We start from the raw sequence: 22610 nt of genomic DNA on the forward strand, positions 1-22610 counted from the left end.
TTCAATATTTTAGAAAAGAAACAAAACACTCCTTTATAATATTGATCAATGTACATTTATTTTTTTTATTGAGGAAACCATAATCAATACAAAATTACAGCAATCATGTGCCCTTTTACATACAATGTCATTAAAGCAAACTCTAAACCACAGTTTGTAAAGTATTCAATTTACCTCAAGTCCAAGCTGCATCTCCCTAAGACACTGTTCCCATCACAGTAGCCATTTTAAGCCAATCTTCTTTTTACACACGGGTAGTTTCTGTAGAGAACACTTTTCTCAGGACGAAAATGCATCGAGCATGCATAAGAAAAAATATATATATATGCGCAAATACATTTCAGAGTTTCTATAGGGCTATCATTGAAGAAAATAAAACCTTGGGATTTGCTTCTTAAAAGCACCAGTTTAAAAAATCCCTCAGAAATTTATACTGTGGCAAGAAAACTCAAGTGACTAAACAAAAAATAAGGTTATTTTCAGAGTCAAAATTATCTTTAGGTATTGTTAAAATACATTTTAAAATGAGGCAGAATTTTCAGAAAATAAAAAGACATCCTCATTGATCATTTCTACATCCTTATTCTAGACAACAGATGCCTGCAGGTAGAGCTGGTTCTCCTGGCAGAGTATTCAAACAAATGTTATCACTTCTGCATATATTCCTATTTCCCTCTTAAGGTACTCTGCTACTCCTACCCAAACACACCCTTATGAATTAACTACCAAGGTGCTTGACTAAGGAAATATTTTATAATGTTTATAAACAACTAGTATTAAATCTCTAGTTTTAGTATTAAAACCATTTTCATTAATTAAAAGTAAAAGTATACTTTTCATTTCTGAAAGAAACATGAAACCATAAGAATTCTACGTTTCACCACACTAAAATATCTTTTAAAAACGAAACACGTTGTCAAGTTTTTAAGTGCTAAGTAAAATAAATCAGTTCAATTTCAATCTAAACATTGTTTCTACCACTCCTAACATCCATTGCATTCAAGTCAACTGGCTCACCTTTTCTGCTTTCCATTTATTTCATGGTTAAGATTAGCGCCATTTTAAAAAGATGCAGTATCAGTGAAGGCTTATGGTAATGAATAAAAAAACTATCGAGATAGAAACAATGCCCCCAAATCTATTAGCATTCATCTATATTTTATAAAAATGCAAACTACGACTAACCAAAACTTGACAGGCTCTTTAGTTTCAAAGAGCTCCTTTATATTACCATTCTTAACATACCTATCATCTATTAAAACAATACATACACACACATAAATGTGGTGCAGTAACTACATAACTTACAAAATTTAACAGTTCATGGAACATTTAAGATCAAGCGAATAGCACTTTAAAATGAAAAGTGATCAAAAGCAGGTACATTACACCCTATACCATATTATGTATGGGAATACATTTCATATTTTTCAATTATGATTTGCCAATTTTACCTTCTACATTGAGCCCTTCTATGGTCCATGCTCATCGGCTCACCAATGGCATACACTCAAAGGATTCCTCTTTATGGGTAACTATCTCAGGACCTGATTTTATGAGCTATGATTTGGTGCTTGCAGCATCTTCAGCACTGTGTGTGAAAATGAAGGCAGTATTTTTGAATATTTTTCTTTGTTGCAGAGATAAGCAGGAGTTTTTAAAAGGATCAGCACATTTTAGAAACTGAATAAACAAAACTGATATGATGCTGCTTTAAATACATTCATCTTAACTCAAAATATGTACCAGTTAAAATCATTTATAAGAACACAAACATTTTAAACTGGCAAAAATTAAAATAAATGCAGCGTCAGTTATTAAAATATTATAAATCAGAAAAATACTGGTTGCTATACAGATTATGAAAGGTTATTTGCTATACAGTTAACATTTCACTGATGCACATGCCTTAACAAAAACATACTGCCAGTATTCCTTATAAATTTTTCCTTTTTTCAGTGTATATAAAACTTATGAAAACTGAATTGCCTAAAAAAAAAAAAAAAAAAAAGTCATATAATAAAACTCTGACCCATAATGTCCTTACTGAATTATTATACTTCAAGAATAAGACAAAAAGAAAGACTCCATAGCTTTGGAGGGCAAAGAAAATGTCCTGTCAATCAGAAAAAGACTGTGAAGGCTGTTGAAGTTTCTAATCAAGTGATTTCCTAAATCTAGAAAACTATGTAATTGCTTTCTTAATTTTAACAATCCTTCTATAGTTGGGAAAAGATTACAAAAGGTTTGGATGTAGTTCAATTACAGCAGCAATCTACTCATCATTTTTTTTTCATTAAAACAAAAAAAAAACCAAAAACAAAACCACAAAAAAACCCCAAAAACCATTACCCAGAAATGTAAACAGTTGTTTGAACAACTTACAGACTTTCCACTGAAATGGTAGCATAAATAACAAAATACATTTTGGGGAAGCAGTAGCAGATTGCTTTTGAATTACACAACCACAAAAACCTCACAGGGACAACATTAATGTACTGAAATATTTATTTATATATGTCCTTAGGTTGTGCTTACCTGTTGCTTTTTGCAGCAGAACCTAAGGTGGAAGGTCTGGGAAGGCACTGTGAAGTATAAATAATTGCACTGTTTGCAATTAATAAAGATTTTAAACCTTAAATGAATCAAAATCAACAGCCTCCAATTTGTGAGTTATGAAACTGAATCCAACTGAACTATTTCTTCAGTTTAATTAATAAATGCACCACTTTCCTAAAAGGTCATCTATAAAACAGTATCATGCAAAATACTGAAATTGTTCATGTCAGTAACCCTACTCTTAAAGATAACACATAACTAACTCCTTTACTATTAAACTTGAAACTAGAACTACATATCCGTATCTAAATAAGGGCAAGGGAAGTCACTCCAGGTTCTATGAAACAATCAAAAACATTTCAAAATATCTATAATGAACTGAACTGCTATCTTCTACCCTGTAAGTAATCTCAACATTTATGTCCTTGTACATCTCTCTTAATATTCAGAACTGGTGCTCCCCACCAATGAAAGAATTAATATATACTTATGAAATGGTGTTAAACTGCTACATTGCTTAATATTTGCAAACTGAAAACCACTTCTGTCTGATACATTTCAAGTCTTTCATATTAATATAGAAGATATGCATACTGTACACTGAAAAACAATATTTTTAGGAGCACCAATGAGTAATACTATTCAATTTTAATGATCAGTTTTCTTTAGCTATAGCTAAAGCATATCAAAAATACTTACCCATTAAGCTCACTTAAAAAAAAAAATACAGACCTATGTATTATTCTATGTTAAATTAAGAAGCAGTTATGGTTTTCCAAGATATCAGCACTGTATTCCAACATAATATTCACACAAAGTATGGCATTTACGTTATGTGGAACATTGACAAAAAGATACTGTTGCAGTTCATCAATTTGTCATTCTGATGTACTTACAGTGCAATGCTCCTTGAAGGAACACAATCAAGGATGATACACAGCACAGTCCTCCTCACCCCTACAGAGCTAGTTCTATACTGGCTGGATCAAACCTGCACTTCAACAGACAATGGCAAGACAGACTGTATTTGCATGTAGTCTAATATATTAATATGCAAAGAGCCAACAAATATGCAAAGAGTAAACAATGGATTTCAACAAAATAGCAGAACTTCAGCATGAGTGTTATAGAGTAATAAAGTGATTTCAAGTACATAAAAAATCAAGTTGATTCAATGATTGGACTTGTGCATTTACAAAACAAAGCTTATCTATACTGCAAAAAGAAAAAAAAAAGGAAAAAGCTTGAACATTTCCATACCCCAATAATGTTTCAATGGCAGATGCACTGTAGCTATACTTTTTGCATACTATTCACTTTTCTATCCTAAATTTAAAAAGAAACACACTAATATTGTATACATTGAAAGTTTCTTTACATGAAAAAACTTCTTATTCGACTACTCATACTCACTATCCGAAAACTGTTTAAAATTAGTTATGCTGAAACAGTCTTGGAAATCAAGTAATTATTAAATTAAGAACAGAAAGGTTAACTGTTATAGCAGCAGTACAGATCTGAAACAGTGGTCATGTATAAAAGGAAATTTCACTGTTAATTCAATGGAAGTATGCCAAAAGATCATTGTACACACATGCAGGTTTTAATCAAACAGAAGGAAAAAAAAATGAAGATATCAGGATTACTTGTGCTGAAACAGCCAAATACAATAAATGGAAAAGATCCTCCAATCTACTACTATACTGCAAGGGGGAAAAAACATGCCAGTGTTTAAAAACTCAATTAATATTTCATGGGGAAAGCTTATATATTTGTGTATATGTATCTTAATTTATCATTGCTAAGAAATTATGAATCCTTTAAATACCCACATATCCAACTTACCGACACAGGAGGTTTCATATCATTTATTGTAAAGCACAAAACAGGCATTTTAAAAGTGAAAGTATACATTGAAAAAGTACATTTATATCACAAAGCATTGACCACATAATAGTTGCAAATACATTTGCTGGAATGTGTACATCTACACTAAATACTAAAAACAAACCAATTTTCATTTCTACACAGAAATATTAACCTCCTATCAGTAGTGATAGATATTTTGTACATTTTCAAAAAAAAAAAAAAAACACTATTTTAAACCAAAAACAAATTAAGATCTTCATCAAGTCGTCTGCATCCATATATTTAACAAAGGTTTTTTTCCCCCACACAATGAAGCAAATACTGTATTGTCCACTTCTTATTATTGGCCCTGTGCAGAAGAGATACATAAGAAATACACAAAAAGTTAAAGAAAATCCTTTAAATGGAGCTAACTCAGGAGTGAATCCTTTAAGAAAGAAAAACTGGTTAATATAAATGGTGGTGGCTTCTTGCATGATTTGCAAATCCCTGGGGGAAAAAAATTTATTTTTAAAATCAAAGGCATTATAGAAATATTCAGCACTCAGATGCCAGAAAGCATTTATAAAAAACAAACAAAAACCCAAACAATACACCAAGGTACTTCATTTAGTTATGCTATGCCAGATAAAAATTAAAAAGGCAAACATAATCCCAGACAAAACAGTAAACATGCAGAAAACATGATTGGATCAGAAATCAATACATTAGCAAGTTTAGTATACCTGAGGTGCTGGAGGATGCTGTGGCATTCCCTGGGGACTTGTCTGGGCATAGTAGGCTGCTTGTTGTCTATAGTACTCAGCCCAGGCTGCACTATAATCTGGCTGACCACCTGGTGGAGCACCAGTAGGAGCAGGAACCGCTTGACCTTTGAGAAAACAGAACAACTTTGTTGCTGTAACCACAATTAAAAGCCCAAAAGAATCTCATTTCTAATAAAAACAATACCTTGCTTCTTGTAATATTCCTCCCAAGCTTTTGAATAATCTTGTGTCTGCCCTTGTTGACCTAAAAAAAACCCCCTAAATTTTAATACAAAATTATATCCACTGTAAGTACAGGTTATAAAGACAAGCACAGAGGGTCAGAATTGCTCCTGTTTTATTTTATATATTCATTAGTGTCCTATTTTATTTTAAATAGTCATAAGAAAACGATTCTTGCAATTCAAAAAAAATCAGAATGCTGTTTCTTTTTGACTTATATTAATCATTAACTTTTAGTTCTAGAGTATCACTATCAATAAAAAACAAAATCAAAACTATCCACATAGTTTTAACTAGGAAAGGAGAAGATTTAAATATCTTGAGTCAATGCAAAATTTGAAAATTAATGTTCTAAAATGAGTTTGGAAAGTACTTCAAGTAAGTAATCTATGGTACCCTGGTACTGATGCTGGGCACAGGGATGCAAAAGACCTTTATTTTTTTGTCTTATTCATTTGGATGTTACACTATAGGTTTTAAATAAAATGTAAATCCTTGATGGAGAAAAAGAACATTTTTGAGAACAAAAAAAACCCACCTGAAAGCTATTAAATATTTTATTTTTTAAGATCTTGTCAAGATTTTTGTTTCCTGATTAGTTACCTATAAACTGTATGTACCAAGACTAATCTTCAAGATACCTTTTAATAAGATGTTAAGAGTTGCAATACAATGTATTCAAATCACAACAAAATTATATTAAAAGTAACCTGACAACATTAAGAACAATTCCTGAAGAGGCTCAAAGCAACAAGACCAATGAAACATAAACCCCACAGCTTTCATGAGCAGCTTTTTCTAGGTAGTGTAATTTCTGAATTTAGAGACTAAAGAGACTTAACAATATTCACAAAACTGAAATTGGCTCTGGATTAAAAAAAAACTTAAAATAATCAAGACACACAGCAACAAAAGACCCTTTCCTAACAATCAAGGAAATTTAAATATGGTGTGTACTTTGATGATATTACTGAAATAATTTAAGTCTGCAACTTACTTTGTAAAGGCTTAGGCACAATAAATACGTATGTACACACAGACACAATGTACATATGGTAAGCTTTTAAGAAGTGTTGAATTTGAGTAAAAAATATAAATATGGGTGTTTGCTGTACTACTTTGCAGTTTTCTGAAGGTATAAAATTTTTGAAATAAAAAGGTGGTGAGAAAGAACACGTGTTTTCTTATTTAGCTCCTTTGAGAATTTTATCTAGCTTGTAATTACTTGACCTGATGAATTATGGCTAGACAAAAAATACTGAAGCACAGACACAGAGAAAGCTGTTTTTATGTTTTGCTGGAAATTGCCAACAAGGTTAACTTTATGTAGTTGCAGAAATTAGTGTCTATCAGCATCACAAAACTGGCTGAATAGAAGCAATTAAGTGAATAGAATTTCAACATTTATGAGTAACTTTAAAAACCCAAGAAAAACCCCCTTCTATAAATACAGGCAACAGCAGAGAATCCCATGTAATACAAACAAAATTCTTATTTTTGCTTTTCCTAATTCTTTTCAAAGAGGAATTGAGTTTAACATTCTGATCCTATAAGGAGACACTAAATTAAAGCAAATCTGAAACAGGTTTCAATGACAACTGCCAAATACCCCAGATTATCAACAGTAATAAAATTACACAATGTCTCTTACAAACTATACACCTGAAAACCTGCTGATTTAAGGCCAAACTTGGTTAAAATACCAACAATTTTTACTTTGGGTTTACAAAAAGGAACTGATCACTGTCAAGATACTCATTTTAGAGGCAAAATAATGTAAGATGGTAGAAACAGGGAGATGCATTAAGAACATTCATCAAACTCAAATGTTCCCTACCCTCTCCTCAACTCAAGTATTTCTGTGGAAAGTGAAAGGTAAACATGTTAAGACCCTAAGGAAAACAAACACTTGGTAAGTCATAAGCACATCACACTCCAATCTTGAAGGTGTACAAAGAAAAACTCAACTCATGCCTCCAATCTGAGGGACAAATGTGATTCATTCTGCCCTGCCAAAAGTAACCGAAGAACTCTTCCTATCTACTTCAGACTTGGCTATCTCCTAGCCTTTTGTGCCTCTCTGCCCCTTTTACGAATGTCCTTAACTTGCTCCCTTTATCCTTAGGTTCAAAAACTGTTTTGAGGACAGATAGTTTTAGTTTATGCTTTAGAACATTACTTAATATTTACATATAGGTTTACAATATGTAAGAGCTTTTACTTTCATTTTTTTAAAAAAAGATTTTTAATTTATTTGACAGAGAGAGATCACAATTAGGCAGAGAGGCAGGCGGGGGAGGGAGGGTGGGGACGGAGCAGGCTCCTTGCTGAGCAGAGAGCCTAGATGTGGGGCTTGATCCCAGGACCTTGATATCATGAACTGAGCCGAAAGCAGAGGATTAGCCCACTGAGCCATCCAGGTGCCCTGGTTTTACTTTCATTTTATTCAAGAAACGAGACTTGGCCTAGAGTTCACATATAACATTCTATTATTACAGCCCAACACTCTAAATTATCTCTCTAAACACCTGCATCTTTCCCACAACCACTTTTTCCCTACCACTCACCCTCCACCACCCATCCCCCTGGGCCTTCACCCATTAAGGTACCACACACCAAAGGTGACAGTCTACCATATCAGTATTTAACATTTTAAGGGCCTTCCTCAACTCTCAGTTTTTCCAAAAATGCCTTCACTATCCCTCTTCCAAAGGGTTACTGCCAGTCTCTACTTTGAAATCCTGTTTCATCTCCTTAGGGTGTTTACTTATTACAAAAGTTTCCTTCATTCTAGCTTCAAAAATATCTACTCTTCCATGTTGGCTGCCATTCCTTATTAAGACTTAAAATTTCCTTCATAAACTCTCTATAATCTCATCTTTATGACTTTCTCTCCTAAATTCTGATGGTGTTAATCCTAGGAAATTCAGGGGCACCTGGGTGGCTCAGTGGGTTGGGCCTCCACCTTCAACTCAGGTCATGATCTCAGGGTCCTAGCATTGAGCCTCACATTGGGCTCTCTGCTTAGCAGGGAGCCTGCATCCCCCCCGCCCCGCCTGCCTCTCTGCCTACTTGTGATCTCTCTCTGTCAAACAAATAAAATCTTAAAAAAAAAAAAATCCTAGGAAATTCAGATTTAAAAACTTAACTCCTGTTTCAAGAAGCTTATTTACTTATAAGCAAACAATGACAAATTTATAGTATTAGTATTTCGTGTTAAGAAAAGCAGCTGAGGGGGCCCCTGGGTGGCTCAGTGGGTTAAAGCCTCTGCCTTCAGCTCAGGTCATGATCCCCCGAGTCCTGGGATAGAGCCCCACCATTGGGCTCTCTGCTCAGCAGGGAGCCTGCTTCCCCCTTTCTGTCTGCCTGCCTCTCTGCCTACTTGTGATCTCTGTCTGTGAAATAAATAAATAAAATCTTTTTAAAAAAGAGAGAGAGAAGCAGCTGAGGGGCACCTGGGTGGCTCAGTTGGTTAAGCCTCTGCCTTCGGCTCAGGTCATGATCCCAGGGTCCTGGGATCAAGCCCCTCAATGGGCTCTCTGCTTGGCGGGGAGCCTGCTCCCCCCACCCCCTGGCCTGATCTCTGTCTGCTAAATAAACAAAATCTTAAAAAATAATAATAATAATAATAATAAAGAGAAGCAGCTGAAATTTGCCTTCAAAAGCTGGTACAGCCTGTCCAGTTTGGTAAAGAAGACACTGGATTGGGAATTGGAAAATGTCTGAAGTCCTAGAAAATCCCAGCTCTGCCACTGGAAGAGTTCAACTTGGCCTCTCAAAACAAGGGAGTTGGATTTGGAGATAAAGATTTTTATCTCCCTAATATTTTATTACTTTCTTCCCTTTCATTTAAAATTTTGAGGGCATCTGGCAGGCTCAGTCACTTAAGCACCTGACTCTTGATTTTGGCTCAGGTCATGATCTAAGGGTGGTGGGGTCAAGCCCTGCACTGGGCCCAAGCTTGGAATGGAGTCTGCTTCTCTCCCCCTTTGTCTCTCTCCTTGCTCACAAGCTCTCTCTCTGAAATAAACATAAAAATCTTAATAAAAAAGTAAAATATAAAAATTTTGAGAACTGTCTCAGTAAAGCATGTGACTAGATCTCAGGGTTGTGTGTTCAAGTTCCACATTGGTATACAGATTACTTTAAAAACATACACAGATACATACATACATAAAGATCAATCTTAAAAACTAATCTAAGGTCACTTATGTGTGGTTGTTCTAAAAGTATCCTAAGGACCAGTAATGCACCTAGGAGAAATGAGAGTAAAGCAACCAGTCATTTAACAAAAGAACTTTTAAAGGAAAAAATAAATTGACTTTGTAGCTATCATTAAAGACCTGGCAATTTAACATTATTTTCTTTAAGATTTACAAGTGAGAGAATCCTTTGCTCCATAAATTAACAGCTGATCACTGTCATACTACAAAAAAACACACAAATGGGGAAAGGAAAAAAAAAAGGTAGGGGATAAGGAGGTTCTTAAGCCAAACACAGTATTATTTATTTCTGTGACGTTTTTTTCTCCACAAAGGATTCAACAGAGTCCAGGACACTATCTATAAAATTAAAATTTTATAGTCAGCAGAGTAAAGATAGAAAATGAAAAAAGAATGGCAAGGTGAGATGTCTATCCTTAAAAATCTGAATGGTATTAAGACCTCACAGATAACATTCAACACACACCCCTCACTTTGGGCAAGTATAAAAAAGTTAAACAGTAATTAATGGCTATGCTGCAAATGAATGATAAAATATACAAACACAAGTTGCACTAATTCCCCAATAATTCTCTAGTCCACAAACAGGCCTATTTTTACTCATTTTTAATATTAACATAGAGAACATCTCTAGCATATTAACCACTGTGAAAATTCAAGTCAGATCCAATGATCTTTATTTTTTTATTTGACAGACAGAGATCACAAGTAGGTAGAGAGGCAGGCAGAGACAGAGAGAGTGGGAAGCAGACTCCCTGCTGAGCAGAGAGCCAGATGTGGGGCTCGATCCCAGGACCCTGGGATCATCCTGAGCCGAAGGCAGAGGCTTTAACCCACTGAGCCACCCAGGTGCCCCAGATCCAATGATCTTCAACTGCAGCAATTGCAAATATTCAAATCTTTCAAATGGTGACACTATTTCATAAAACTTAGGGTGACCATAAGTTCTGACAGAATAGCATCCTCAGTTATTCTCAAACTATCCATATCTGAACAATAAATTATATGATCACCCTAAATAGAATATACTGTTTGGGAGAAAAAACAATTTTTCTTTCTTTAAACAGATTATCAAGCTGTGTAGAACATTCTTATCACCAGGTAAATGTATCCTACACAAAAAGATTAATATAACTACCCTTCTGGAATTTCTTCTTTCTGTGGAGGATGACAAAATATCCGTGGGCAAAGAAAACATTGAAATTTACATTGAGAATCTCAAATAGACTGTATCTTATGAGAAAATTCTACCATCTTTAGATCTGTTCTATACCAGTGAAAGATGGGTAAGTCTGTTTAACTTTCTTTTATGACAAGTGGCTGTGGCATACATGTGTTAATTTTAGATGAATAACACCACAGGCTTCTAAAAGCAAAAACTATTTGTTCAGAAATACAGCTGACCCTTGAACAACTTAGGGATTATGGGTACCGACCCCTGTACTGTTGAAAACCCAAATGTAACTATGATTTCCCCAAAACTGAACTACTAATAGCCTTCTGTTGACCAAAGGTCTTACAGATAGCATAGTCAATTAACACATATTTTGCATGTTTAAGTATTACATACTGTATTCTACAACAGACTAAGTAAAAAAACAGAACAAAAACCCTAAGAAAATCATAAAGAAAATTCATTTACAGTACTGTGAAAAAAAAAATCTGCTTATAGGTAGTCCCATTAAGTTCAAACTTACATTGTTATTCAAAGGTTAACAGTAATAATTCCCAGGTTCCAAGTGGTCCCAGGAAAAAGCAAATTTGGGAGACAGACTTGGGATTTATGCCCTCTTGGGAGTTCAAAATCTGCTGCTACCACTCAGTAGCTATACATATGATGTGTTAGTGGAAATATAGTTCTTTTCATTCGTAACAGTTCGTAGTAATATACTTGGCAAAGTACTTGATTAACAATTGTATCCTCCATGAGAATATAACTAGAAGGGCAGGGGCTCCTAGCTATTATGCCCATAATCACATTCTCAGCTCTATCGTTATGTCTGGCATGTAGTATATGCTCTACAGTTACTGAATGGAAATGGCTTTTGTGGGTGGGTTTTTCCTTTTTCATATATGCAAATGTTATTTAAGTACTTAATGTAGTAGGTCACTGTCAGTTTTACTTTGCAGCAGAAAAGACCACATGCAACCCTTTTTTTGCTTGGCACTCCAGAATTTAACCTATGCCAGTTAGGCTTCTAATATATGTAACTATCTTTGACAAAAGCCAAGTAATATCCAGTGTTATGTGTGCCAATGGAGCAATTTTTAGTTTCAATTATTAAGTGGCTGACAAATGCATTTAGAAATAAAAAGACTTCCTTGTTATGTGGATCACAAACTTAAGAATTATTTGTAACAATCCCAATATACCTAAAAGTTCAGTGATTTTAGAATGCATTCAACTATTCTCCACTTCAAGATTTTAAAAGTTAAATATAAGTCTCAGTAATAAAAAAAATTCAAACATCATTTTATTGGAATCTTCATCCTTCTATGTGGTATTTACTAAATGTATCCATTTCAATTTAATTAAATGTATAAAAAAGAAATGTAGAACATACCCATTTTCTTGTAATACTCTTCCCAAGCCTTGGTATAATCAACCTGTCCAGCTGGAGCTGGATTCTGCTGATCTCCTTGTTTAAGAAAAACAAAAACAAAAATATAGTAAGATTAAGGGTTTCCAAAGACATTCTTGGCCCTTTCCTTCTGTTCCTTGAGTGGAGAAATTGGGAGCAGCCTGCCATAGTGACTGAGGGAGCTGTGTGGTAGTGGGATTCTTGCTCCTGCCAAAGACACAGGAAGCAGGAGGTAGAGAGACAGTCAACAGAGAAAATCTATCTATATACAATGGAAGAATAGTCACACTGAGCATTTAATTCATTCGTGAAATAAGGAAACACACTGAATATATAAGGTCTTTCACAATTTATAAGCATGGAAAGGGAAAAAGCTACAAAGAACCCTGAAGTGTTATAATGGAATTGCAGGGGATACAACAGTCTTAGAAATATATACATGTATAAATATTTATGTTGTTTCATGACTTTGTATACAGATATACATGCAGGTAAATTTCCTAGCTTTTTATGTTGAAAGGATTTAGAAGCAATGACACCTTGGTAGCAATGAACACACTGAGTTTGGTTTCTTGGATGATGGTATTTATTAAACGGAATCAGGGCTCCTTGAAAAAATGGCTAATTCTAGAAGCTTGAGCCCAGGAAGCACAAAATAAGAATCTTATTGCGCAAGAAAGTTTAAGGATGTGCTTAAAGAATGACATGTCAAAAGAATATAGGAGCCATCTTGAAGGTACTCCTGATTGGCCAAAGCTAGGGCAATCTGATAATCAAATAGTATAGACAGTTTAAAACACGACATGTTGAATAAAACAGGAGGCCATACTGGTATAAACAGAAAAAATACTTCTTCCCTACAGTACAATACCAACTAAGATATATAAATATAAAATAAATGATGTAAAAAAAATTATCATCATAGTTGTAGCTGAATCAGGAATTTTATCATAAAAGCTGCTGTTAGGAATAGAATACTCCTATAATCTCAGCATAAATTCTCCAACAATTTTTACTTTCAAAGAGAAAAATGCAATTTTATGGTATAGAAACCTGGTGAACACCAACATGATGAAGTGACTATGGTTACCATCTCCAGGAATGAAGCGGGCCAACATTATGTGACCCCATGATATAATGACTAAGTGCACAGGATTATTTCTGAGGTACTGCCAACTCCCAAATAGGACCTCAAGAGCATGACATTATTTTGAGAAAAAGTTGAAGGAACCTATGTTGATCTATCATCATTACATAGAACAAAATGTTGGTACTTTCCAGATGGGATCCTGGATCAGAAAAGAGAAACTGAGGGGACAACTGGTGAAATCTGAGTAAGGGTTCTGCATTGGGACAGTAATGATGTATCAATGCTGAAAGACTGTTTAAGAGCGCTGTATGATGGTAATGTATTTTTGGAGTAATGCAGAAAGGGTACTTAAGGTTAAGGGGACATGATGTGTACGGCCTGATCTTAAAATGGTCCTAAAAAACTACTGGTAATGGATAGGGACACGTATGACAGGAAAATGGGACAAACGGGAGGTGGGGATAAAATATTAACAGCTAGGTTACCTGGGTGTTCTGTAATGTATCTTACAACTTAAACTTTTACGAAAGTTTGCAATTATTTCAAACTTATTTTCAAAAACGGAAAGTCTGCTCACTGAAGCTATAATTAAATATTGTAAAATTTTAGGTTTTATACATTGATGTACTTCATATATAATTCCAAACACAAGTTTCTACTTCTACATACAAAATAAATTCTTTAATTACCATAGTTACCTTGTCCATTGGTTTGGGTTGTAGTTGGTGCACCAGCAGGAGCTGCAGGTGGTGGCTGTGCTTGCTGTTGATAATAGTGAGCATAATAGGCAGCCCAAGCTGCTGAATTTGGATCTGTTCCTGCCTTAGCTAGAATAAACACAAGTTCAACGTTTGCATCTGAAGTCTGTAATCTCTCTCTCTCACACACATACACACTCTTTAGTAGACCCCCAAATTAAATGGCTAACAAAAAATAAATAGTAAATGGGAAGTTTTCAATTCTATTAATTAACATTCATAAGCTTTAATTACAGCAAGTGAAGTACAGACATTAAGTGATGTTCCTAGAAAATTAGCTGAGTGGCAGAATTAGGATAAGAATAAACATCTTTTGTCTCTAAATTTGATGCTTTGCCTCAAACCATCCTGCTGCCTTGGTTTTTTCCTAAACTGGTTTTGCCTCAAGATAGCAGTTCTACATGGCAAATGACTAAAACAAAGGATTTCTAGGAACTAATGTGTACAAGAAACAATTATCTGAGAACTATGAATTCTGTCCTGTCTTGTTTTGGATGTAGAGCCAACATAAAAGTCTTAAAAAAATAAACAGATTAGCCATATTTCATCTCATCATATTTTACAATAATTATCCTAAAACATACACTTGATATTCCTGCCCTACTTGAAATTCTTCATTAATTCCAGAGTCTTTAGGGTTGCCAAAGTTTTTAAGTGCAACGTTATCACCACCCAGTTTCTTTAATGATCTAACGCCTTGGCTTGTCCTTCCCATTCTAGCCCTATCTGCCCCCATTTGTCAATATTTTTCCAACACTCAAGTTCTGGTCACAGTAAACTGCTTGTACTTTTCAAAGGTTGCCATGTTCATTATCTGGCCTTTGACCATGTTATGCTTCCTCATTTCATCCTTCATAAAAATCAAACTCATGCAGTAACAGTTTGAGATCTCTCAGTCAGAAACAGAAATCTCTTCTTGACTCTGTCTTTTATATGAAGAATACGGTATGACACTACAGATACATCTTTAAGTTTATATTATCAAGGAAAATGTAATTTCCTTAGCCAAAGTCTGTATCTATATGAAATCTGTGTAGCCTTTATCCCAAATGGGTATCAAGTCTCAGCTGTTTAATAAAGTTTGAGAAAAAAGGAGCAAGGATTTCTAGTGATACAATGACTAAGGTAATACAATTTTAAGGCATTATCCACCCTCCAAACCTTCCTCAAGTAATAAATGTATTGCTTTTCTAAGTTGCACGTTTTTATCTTAATTGTGTCATTACCTATATACTAATACAAGTATTTCATTTGACACCATCTCTGGCCAGAGAAACTAAGACAAAACAGACTTCAGAAAACGATACTTGAACTCCTGAATGTGTAGAGGGATTAACAGAACCAGTCCAACAGTTAGACATAACTAATACATACACAGAGATTTTATTATTCATTCAACATGATTATCCTTCATTTATCATTTTAAAGGTAAGAAAAAAAGATACAGAGGGATTAAAAAACTTGCTTACTATCACACAATTATTAAAGGTGTAGCCTTAGGACTTATATGGGTCTGTCTCACTCTGAAATCTAAGTTCTTAACTTCTACATAAATTCTTAATAGCCCATTAAAAAAAAAAAAAAGATTTGTTATTTATTTAACAGATCACAAGTAGGCAGAGAGGCAGACAGAGAGGGGGGGAAGCAGGCTCCCCGCTGAGCAGAAAGCCTGATGCATGGCTTGATCTCCGGACTCTGAGATCATGACCTGAGCCGAAGGCAGAGGCTTAAAGCACTGAGCCACTCAGGTGCCCCAACAGCCCATTTTTTTTTAATAGAAAAAGATTTAGTTCAGAAAATATGAACTTTGTCATGGCCACATTTAAATACCAGAATGTTAATAAGTTCACCAGAAATTTCATCTAAGTAAATTATTTTGGTTTTTACATAATGCAAAATCTAATATAAGCAGTATCTAACCCTAGCTACCATCTTTTAGCTAAGTGGGTTACTTCATTTTCCAAAGGCAATGCTGTAAGCCATATTCATCAACCAATTCTTAATGTGGTGACTTCACTACTACTCCCAGTGTGAAATCAAGACCATGATAGAGACTACTACTAATTCCCAACACTCTTCTCAATCATGTTACTGATCCAAACAGTGCTCATAAGGTGCAATCCTACAAATCCAAGTTCCCCAATATAAATTCACCCCTTAACTCGCTCAAACTCTCGAATCTCTTAAATTATGTGATTTTTCTGTCTAATCACAGCATCCCAGTTGGCTTACAAGAGGGAATGTAAAGTCTTTACATTCTTAAAAGATGTTTATACTATTATACACTAAATTATATTTAACTCTCTCTCAGTCCATCACAGCATTGCTAACATTTAGAGTGCACTTTTCTGCTATAGAACATAAACTAATCTTTGCATACCCACATCATAGCACACTCAAGTTGTTTCTTGAATGAGTGTAGTTGTGGTTATTTGCTTATTGTCATACTGTGCAATCATACTCCAAAGAGCACACTTCCTATGAAATTAAAGTATGTTACAATATAGGGCCACATTTAAACAACAAGAATGTTTAATCAAATTCACTAAAACAACTGCATTTAAATCAATTATTTAGGTTCTTTTAAAAAATAAATACACTAGTGTGGAAAGGAATCCATAATTCAGTACCTTCCTTGAAACTACTCCAGTGAAAGAGTCCTAAAAGATAGGTAGTAGGTGAGAAAGAAGGATCATAAATAAGTATTAACTGATTTTGATGAATGCCCCTTTGACCATCATGAAAGGAAAACTAGAGGATGGCAGATGCAGTAACAAGATAGAATTTTATATATAAAATCCAGATCTGAACAGAGAAAACATATAACTTAATGTATTTTTGAGTTCTAACATGCAGACATTAAACACAGCCCTGATTTTTACTAATATGTGAAGTTACCATATCAGGAATATGAAAACGGCTTTTATATTTGAGAACTTCAAAGTTTAATACTCAAGTATTAAATGCTCCATTTAGACACTCAGATAATTCCATAAATAAACATACACTATTCTTTCATGGATAATGTCGCAATTAACACATTACACATTTTGATGGCACTGGTATTTAAAACTAAGACATTGTATTTCTTCCTGTAGCTTCTGGCTTTTAACACTCTGTTCTTATCACTTTGAAAGGGCAGAAAGCCAAATTCAGGTAGAAAAAAATTCACTGAAAACAAACCATATACACACCAATCTTATACACCGTGGTAAAACCAGAAACTAAGACTCCCGCTGAAAGAGTCAGTGCAGAAAATGCACAGAATGTAGAAATGACATTAGAAAATCTAGGAGGATAACAGGAATGATAATACAGATTACACATGAATAATAAATGTCTTTTACCTGGATCAGGAGGGGCCTGTTGCTGCCAATGTGGATATGCATTTCCCCACCCCTGGGGAGCATAAGGAGCTGGAGGACCACTGAAAAGAAAGAAATCAATATAAAAACGCTATTTATCAAAAGCTACAATCTTTGGGTGGGGGGAACTCCAGAACCAAACTCAATACTTACTGTGGTGCAGGACCGGGTGGTCCTGGATTATAAGGTGCAGGGTTGTATGGTCCCATTGGAGTTCCAGGCCCTGGAGGCCCAGGAGGTCCATGGGGGCCTGGGACACCATGGGGCCCATGGGGTACAGGTGGCCCTAAAGGATTTACTGGACCCTGTAAAAAAGCAAAAAGATGTAAAAAAAAAAAAAAAAAAGAAAAGAAAAAGAAAAAAATTAAAAAAATGGTAATAATGGCTGAACAAGTCAAAGGCTAAATTAACCTTCCATTTCTACCCTTTTATACAGCCCCTAGCAACATATTTTAGATTTTTTTTAGATTTTCCTTCATTTCCTCATTCATGTTGCTTAAACTCTTTACCACACTGACACATGTAAATTCATTACAATCAACGCATCAGCAAAGAACTGAAATGTCTCCTTTACCTTCCATTCTATTCCTTTCAGACTATTCCCTTCTGTTATTTTGCTTTCCTTTTTATACCTCTTTTACCACTCCTTTACCATTTCAGTCATGGAAATATGCTGTCTCTAGCTTTTCTTTTTCTGTATCTGTTCTACATCTACTTTTTTAAAAAAACATTTTATTTATTTGACAGACAGAGAGAGAGATCAAACGCAGGCAGAACAGCAGGAAGAGAGAGAGGGGAGAGAGAGAGAGGGAAGCAGGTTCCCCGCTGAGCAGAGAGCCCGATGCGTGGTTCAATCCCAGGACCCAGAGATCATGACCTGAGCCGAAGGCAGAGCTTTAAACCACTGAGCCACCCAGGCGCCCCTGGATCTTCATATTTATATCATACCACATAGTTAATAATGCTTAGTTGATTTTCCTGTTCATAATCCAACTTGTAAAGACCACTAGCCTTCATTTAACTATCCTAAACACAGCTTTCGTGCAGTTAATACGGATAATAACATTTTGGAGCAACTGCTTAAATCACATTTGGTTGTCTATTTTCTCACTACAAAATAATGAAGCTAAACTTCGTGACTTTTAAAATCCTTTTTATTATTTTAATCTTTTAAGTCTCTACCTCTTGTCATTATCACTCACTTCTGTTATCCATAAACAATCCTTTCCAAAAAGCAAAAATGGATTATTGAAAAAGTTATTTTTACAGGGCTATGTGCCAGACACTCATCCCTACAACCCTGTAAAGCAGCTACTATTATTCTCCTTTATATAGATGAACAAACGGGAGGCAAACAAGAGTATAAATAGCTTACTCCAAGGTCACAAAGTTAGTAAATGACTCTGAGTATTCTGAACCCTAACAACATGACTTCAGAGACTCATGCTCTTAACCACCATACTAAACTGCTTATCGGTAACAACCGATCTTTTCGACCATCAAGCTATTGGAAACCTTGATCCATGCATGTTAGGAATCATAAAACCTAAAACCACGACGTGTCCATTTTTCTAGCATCAATCTCTGCCACTACCAAGTCTGGAATTATTTTCTTCACATTTTTAAACACTTACTGTCCATACCACAGAACTTAAAATGTTTGTATGTATTTTTAGAATACATTCTTTCTATGTTCTTTTTAAGTAATCTCTACAGATCAACAGCTGCATGCTCTACTGACTGAACCAGCCAGGAACCCCTATAAGACATTCTTTCTTTCTTTCTTTTTTTTTTTTTTAAAGATTTTATTTATTTATTTGAGAGAGAGACAGTGAGAGAGAACATGAGCGAGGAGAAGGTCAGAGGGAGAAGCAGACTCCCCAAAGAGCTGGGAGCCCGATGCGGGACTCGATCCCGGGACTCCAGGATCATGACCTGAGCCGAAGGCAGTCGTCCAACCAACTGAGCCACCCAGGCGCCCCCTTATAAGACATTCTTTAAGCATCTTTTATACATCTATTTGTCTTCCTGTATTTGTCTATTAGATCTATTTGTATTCCATCCACAGTGCAGCAAACATCAAGAATTTTCCTAAGAAATTCTAATTGTTATTAGGAACTTAAGATGCTCCCTTACGCTCTATAGCAAAAGAATGCAAGAAAACACTAGCTCCTCATTTATAAGCAAGCACATTTAAGACTCTATGCATTTTTTGTACTACCACCAGGAAACTGTTCTAGTTCTAAAGGAAAAAATTTGCAAATTTGGCCATGTGTCTGAATCACCTGGAACACCCTTCTAAAATTAGATGCTGGGCCCTGTTCCAGACTCTGACTCAGAGCTGTGTGGTATGTGTAGAGGTGGAAAACATTCAAGTAGTATATATTTTAAAACTTCCTAAAAGTCACTGTCAGTCTAAGAGTTGGATTTGTAAATTTCTACTCTAAAGTGGGGGATGCATATAATTCATATCTGCCTCACAAGGGTTGAGTAAAGTAAACCCTTATTAAATACTGAATTCCCATTAACTATGTCCTTCAAGTATATTCTTTAACCCTCCAACCCTAACATCATATCTGCAAGTAACATCATCCATTTTCTACTTATCCACACCCAAATACAAGTTTCTAAACCCTTATAAATGTATATTTAATTGGGTTATTTTTCACTGCTCGAGAGTCTTCTCTATGTTACATGTACCCATTATATAACGAAACATAGACTAGAAATTGGCATTTTTCTATATAGTAGTTATAAGAACATGTGAATTAATGTCTTATTTAACTAAGAGAGTCTATGCATAAACTGAAGTTAGTTATCTATTTATGTATTTGGTTTTTTTTTTAAAAGATTTTTATTTATTCATTTGACAGAGAGAGATCACAGGTAGGTAGAGAGGCTGACAGAGAGAGAGAGAGAGAGAGGGAAGCAGGCTCCCCGCTGAGCAGAGAGCCCGATGTGGAACTCGATCTCAGGGTCCTGAGATCATGACCTGAGCCGAAGGCAGTGGCTTAACCCACTGAGCCACCCAGGCGCCCCTGTATTTGGTTTTTTTGAACAATTTTTAAAAAAAGATTTTATTTATTCATTAGAGACTAAGCACACAAGCAGGGTCAGGGATAGAGAGGAGCAGGCTCCCCGCTAAGCAGGGAGCCCAATGTGGGGCTCAAACCTGGGACACCTGGATCACGACCCCAGCCGAAGGCAGATGCCCAACTGACTGAATCAGGCGTCCCTATTTATTTTTTAAGTAAGCTCTCTGCCCAATGTGGGGGCCTGAACTCACTACCTAGATAATCAAGATTCACATGCTCTACCAACTGAGCCAGGCATGCACCCCTAGAAATTGGAAGTTTAAATCACACTCACACCAATCTTTTCTTCTATAAGTTGCCGTGCATAGTCTATTTGCTGTGGAGTGCCACGAATTGTAAATAATTTCATATTAGGATCTGCATTAGGTGGAGGATTTCTCTGAAGTTCTATTCTTGCACCAGACTGTTGGCTTATGCTTTTTATGGTTTCACCTCCTAAAATCAAAACACAATAATTTCTCTAAAGATCCAAAGGATACAAAAGGAACTACCTAAATGAAAATGGTCACAATTAAGAGAGCCATAAAAAAGTTTTGAGCAGTATCCCATCTGCCAATATTCTTTTAGATTTTCCATTTATTCTACACTTGTAAATCAAGTTCTATAAGGTATATCATGCTTCTCCTAAAACACATTCAAGTTTTTAAGACCTAAATTAGTATGTCTATACCCAACAATAAAATGAATTATAACAGAAACTAACTTATCAAAATATTTGTTTCAAATAAATTGCTTTTATAAGTAACATAAACCAAAACACTTACTAAAAAAATCCTAAATTTTAAGAAGATGTGAGTTAGGAAAAAGCAAATGACACAAATATCCAAACCACTTTTTCAGTCAAAAGTTTCTTACGCTAATAATTAAAACTGTTGGTCCCTTCTCTAGTAGCCAATGTGATTCATATCACATTTTAATTTTATATATAAAGCCCTTCCTTTGTGTTTTCATTACAAATCAATGTAAGATACAGCCAAGGAAAAATCACTGCTACTGGTGTACATTAGAAATAGCGTCCAGAAAAATCAGGTCATGTGTTAAATTTTTCCTATATATCAAAACATTAAGAGTTTATAATACATTGCCTTTTCCTATTATTAATCCAGTTTTCCCAGTTGGTACAATGAAATTAAATTCCTGTAGTCCACCAGGTGGTCCCATGTTCCAGTTGCCTTGACCTCTACCTCTTCCTCGACCACCAGGTCCAGGTCCACCAGGATTACCAGCCTAGAGAAGGAAAGAAACAAAGTCAACATAGAAGCATACTCTTCTTTCCATGATAAAGTCATTCCATGTCTATCTTCCTCAACCTTCATTTTCCTAAACCAGAAGTTTAAAGAGGCTGGGAGATGATATGACTGCCAGTCAACAAGTAATACCCACTATTTTATACTGTGATAAGCAAGACAATCCACTTACATAGCTATCTTCCTGCTCTAAGATGTCTACCTCAAAGCAACTTAAACTTCTTAGTTATTAACAAAGTATCATCAGACAAATTCTTATATAAAACTAAATGGGAGGGGGGACCCTTTCAGACTTGAAGAAAAGTATTTTTTAAATGAAAACAAAACAATGAAAATATTAACATCTGTCAAACCTGAACACTTCGAAGAAGGTCTGTAATAATTTCTGCAGCATGCTGACATCGGTCTGGAGGTCCTGTTATTTGTGCTATTCTATCAGGTGTTGTTCCATCATCTTCAAAACAAACAAAATGGTTTGAGTTAGCAACAATGCATGTCAAAAAAGTAACTGCTAATAACACAGATAATGAAAAATGTACTCACCTGGCTTAAACTGAATTCGAACACCAGCATCATTTTGTATTTTTTTAATCATCTCTCCATTTCTTCCTATTACAATACCAACAGCAAATCTTGGAATGGGGACCTTATACAAAGAAAACTAAGTATTAAGGAAAGCTATTCCCTGAAAATTAATAGGGTAACAAGATTTATATTCTGTACTCTAAGGTGTAAGTTATGGGGAGGGACGGCAGAAATCCAATGTTAAAGAAGGCTATGTAACACAGAACAGGAAAAACACATGTATTTATGAATCAGTATACAACCATCTC

At 35.2% G+C, this 22610-nt stretch overlaps 1 protein-coding gene across 20 annotated transcripts in view; it reads right to left on the minus strand.

Annotated features, from left to right (window-relative positions):
• Window positions 1-36: 36 nt before the first annotated feature.
• FUBP1 (far upstream element binding protein 1) overlaps window positions 37-22610 on the minus strand; it is a 34218-nt gene continuing 11644 nt past the window's right edge. For 5 of the 20 annotated variants that reach the window (XM_045064748.1, XM_045064747.1, XM_045064753.1 and 2 more), the window contains 12 exons: window positions 22321-22423; window positions 22131-22231; window positions 21616-21757; window positions 20805-20965; window positions 17589-17740; window positions 17418-17497; window positions 14002-14139; window positions 12205-12279; window positions 5380-5439; window positions 5154-5299; window positions 2539-2585; window positions 37-1989 (listed from right to left, as the gene is read on the minus strand). In XM_045064748.1, coding sequence (XP_044920683.1) covers window positions 1956-1989; window positions 2539-2585; window positions 5154-5299; window positions 5380-5439; window positions 12205-12279; window positions 14002-14139; window positions 17418-17497; window positions 17589-17740; window positions 20805-20965; window positions 21616-21757; window positions 22131-22231; window positions 22321-22423 — 1239 coding nt within the window. In that variant the 3' untranslated portion in view covers window positions 37-1955. The other 15 variants (XM_045064755.1, XM_045064754.1, XM_045064759.1 and 12 more) reach the window with 11 other exon arrangements.

Source organism: Mustela putorius, unplaced genomic scaffold (genome assembly GCF_011764305.1).
Source record: "Mustela putorius furo isolate JIRA1106 unplaced genomic scaffold, ASM1176430v1.1 tig00003853_pilon_pilon_pilon, whole genome shotgun sequence".
NCBI lineage: Eukaryota > Metazoa > Chordata > Mammalia > Carnivora > Mustelidae > Mustela > Mustela putorius.